The following is a 2,572-nucleotide window of genomic DNA, read 5'->3' on the forward strand; positions in this document are numbered from 1 at the left end:
ATGCGGATTATACTCGAGGATTTACGGTATATAGTGTAAAATGTATGTAGTGTCGTCAGTAAACATTTGCAGGGTTTTTGGTAAACATCTCATGTGGTATGTCCAAAGAAAATGGTTTGTTGAGTGTGAAGTGAGTCAAATCATTTGTAGTAAATAAACAGTTAGCTATGTAGTAAGAAGTTTGTTTCCCAACCACATGGTTCCGGGTTCAGTTCCGCCTTGTTGCACCTTGAGCAAGTGTCTTCTACTATAGCCCCGGATCGTCCAAAGTCTTGTGAGTGGATCTGGTGGACGGAAACTCAAAGAAGCCCGTTGTGTATATATGTTGTGCGTGTGAATGTATGTGTGTGGTTTGTTGAGTGTGGAGTGAATATATCATAGTAAACGGTTGTGTGGTAAGAAGTTTGCTTCCCAACCACATGGTTCCGGGTTCAGTCCTACCCTGTGGCACTTTGGGCAAGTGTTTTCTACTATAGCCGCAGGCCAATGTCGAAATGATCGCAAAGCAACTTGAAATGAAGCGTTTTTTTTTTTTTCTGTTCGAGAACACAGCACACTGCTCGATCCGGAAATCGAAAGCATGATCTTATGACTGTGAGTGTAACACTCTAACCACTCGGTCATGTGTTTTGTGGTCTACACAAGATTATATAGTGTAGTCAAAATTTACATATTATGTATTGTACATCATAAACACAGTGTGTTTGCATGTGGTAACATGATTTGTGTACTGCAACATAGAAGCATGATTCAGGGCCCCTGAATCATATATAACATCGAGAGGACATCAGACGTCGAGTACTACTAGTAGTAGTGGTCGCAGCAGCAGCAATGACAGTCATGGTGGTGGCAGTAGAAATAATAATAGTAGTGGTTGTGGTGTTAGTGGTGGTAGTAATAGTAGAAGTAGTAGCTGTTGTTTAACTCCAGGCCAACTCTGATCGAGCAGATCTATAATCGAAATCATTCTAAGTCCCGAGACTAACACATCTTCTTTTTTTCCTTATTTTTCCTTCTTTCGTTTTCTTTTTTCTTTTGAGGCACCGTGTATCTAAGACTATATTATTCAATGTATTCTTGCTTAATCATTTTTGTTTTGTCTTTTGAATTGGAAAGATCTGATATAAGGGAAATTCGGCTACTATGTCTAACATCTCGTACGACCATGAATGACCCTTGCTCCTTTGTTGGTAGAACATTGAAGACGTAAACACAGGGAGCAATAAGATGAAAAAGAAAGAAAAAAAAAAGATTTAGATATGTCTTACCTCTCTGTCCAATAGGTGTAAGGCATGGCGTTGAAGGACGGCTCGGTTTGTTGTTGTGGGGTGAAAGCAAAGGGTGACATGGGCGACGTGGCAGCTGTCGCTGGGGAATAGTCATTTAGCTGTGGGTAATTGGTCGGCGGTTGGGCAATGCGCATGCCCGACATGCTTGACTGCATGGCTGCCGTCGGGTAGGCTCCAAATGTGGATGGCACGCGCTGGCAGGAGCTGTAACTCATCTGAGACATGTGACCCATGCCGGCGGCATTGGAGGACGGGTTCAAGGTCCAGGGGGGGTACTGATGTGAATACTGGTGTGCGTAGGACGGCGAGAAGTAGTTCTTGGTCAGTGCGAACTGATTGAACGTGCAAGAGTCTGCGAAAAGGGGTTTGTGAAGAGAGATGGTAGTCCTGTACGGCCGTTTCATGCGCCGACGTCGTCTGTAGTTACCCTTCTCGAACATTCCTTCGTAAGCCGGGTCCACTGTCCAATAGTTGCCCTTGCGTTCTCCACCGCCTTCTCGGGGCACTTTCACAAAGCATTCGTTCAAACTGAGGTTATGCCGAATGCTGTTCTGCCACCCTTTCTTGTTTTTTTCGTAATACGGAAATTTGTTGACTATATACTGGTAGATACCACTCAGAGTCAAACGTTTTTCGCTTGACTCCTTGATGGCCATTGCAATAAGGGCCACGTACGAATACGGAGGTTTTTGATTAGGGTCCAATTCTTTGTTATTACTGTTGTTATTATTGCTGTTGCTGCTGTTGTTGTTGTTGTTGGTGGTGGTGGTGGTGTTAGTGTTGGTGTTACTGCTGCTGCTGTTGTTGTTGTTGTTATTACTCGTAGAGTTACTATTATGGTTGTTGTGATTGTTGTTGTTGTTGCTACCGCTTCTGCTTCGATATTGATTATTATTGTTGCTGTGATTAGTTGAAGCTGAGCTCACTGAAATATTACTGGTATTAGTAGTAGCAGTAGGAGTACTAGAAACAGTGTTACTACTGCTGCTACTACTGGTATTGTTGTTGTTGTTGTTGTTATGGGTTGTCGAAGGTATATTTCCATTGCAGATACCGTTGGTGAGGGTGGACAAGGCACCGACCTCGCTGTTTCCCAGCAGGGCCGACGCCGATGTCAGTGTACTCCCGCGAAGCTCCAGCACGCCGCTGCTGCCCACCTCTCCGAGAGAGGCCACGGCAGTGGCACCCGTGTGAAGGCGGGGTGAGTGTGGGTGCGACGACGAGCGAAGACGCGAATGATGGAAATGGAGGTGGGAGGCGGGAAGTGGCGCGGGGGTGGAAGG

The 2,572-nt window shown here is 45.1% G+C and overlaps 1 protein-coding gene across 1 annotated transcript; it reads right to left on the minus strand.

The window, feature by feature from the left end:
• Positions 1-1,264: 1,264 nt before the first annotated feature.
• Positions 1,265-2,563, minus strand: LOC106880291 (forkhead box protein unc-130; the record flags this gene model as incomplete). Its single annotated transcript, XM_014930162.2, has 1 exon — positions 1,265-2,563. A coding segment is annotated over one exon (1,299 nt), but the record flags the coding sequence as incomplete, so codon positions are not given.
• Between the last annotated feature and the right edge of the window lie 9 nt (positions 2,564-2,572).

This window comes from Octopus bimaculoides, unplaced genomic scaffold (assembly GCF_001194135.2).
Source record: "Octopus bimaculoides isolate UCB-OBI-ISO-001 unplaced genomic scaffold, ASM119413v2 Scaffold_119414, whole genome shotgun sequence".
NCBI classification, from domain to species: Eukaryota; Metazoa; Mollusca; class Cephalopoda; order Octopoda; family Octopodidae; genus Octopus; species Octopus bimaculoides.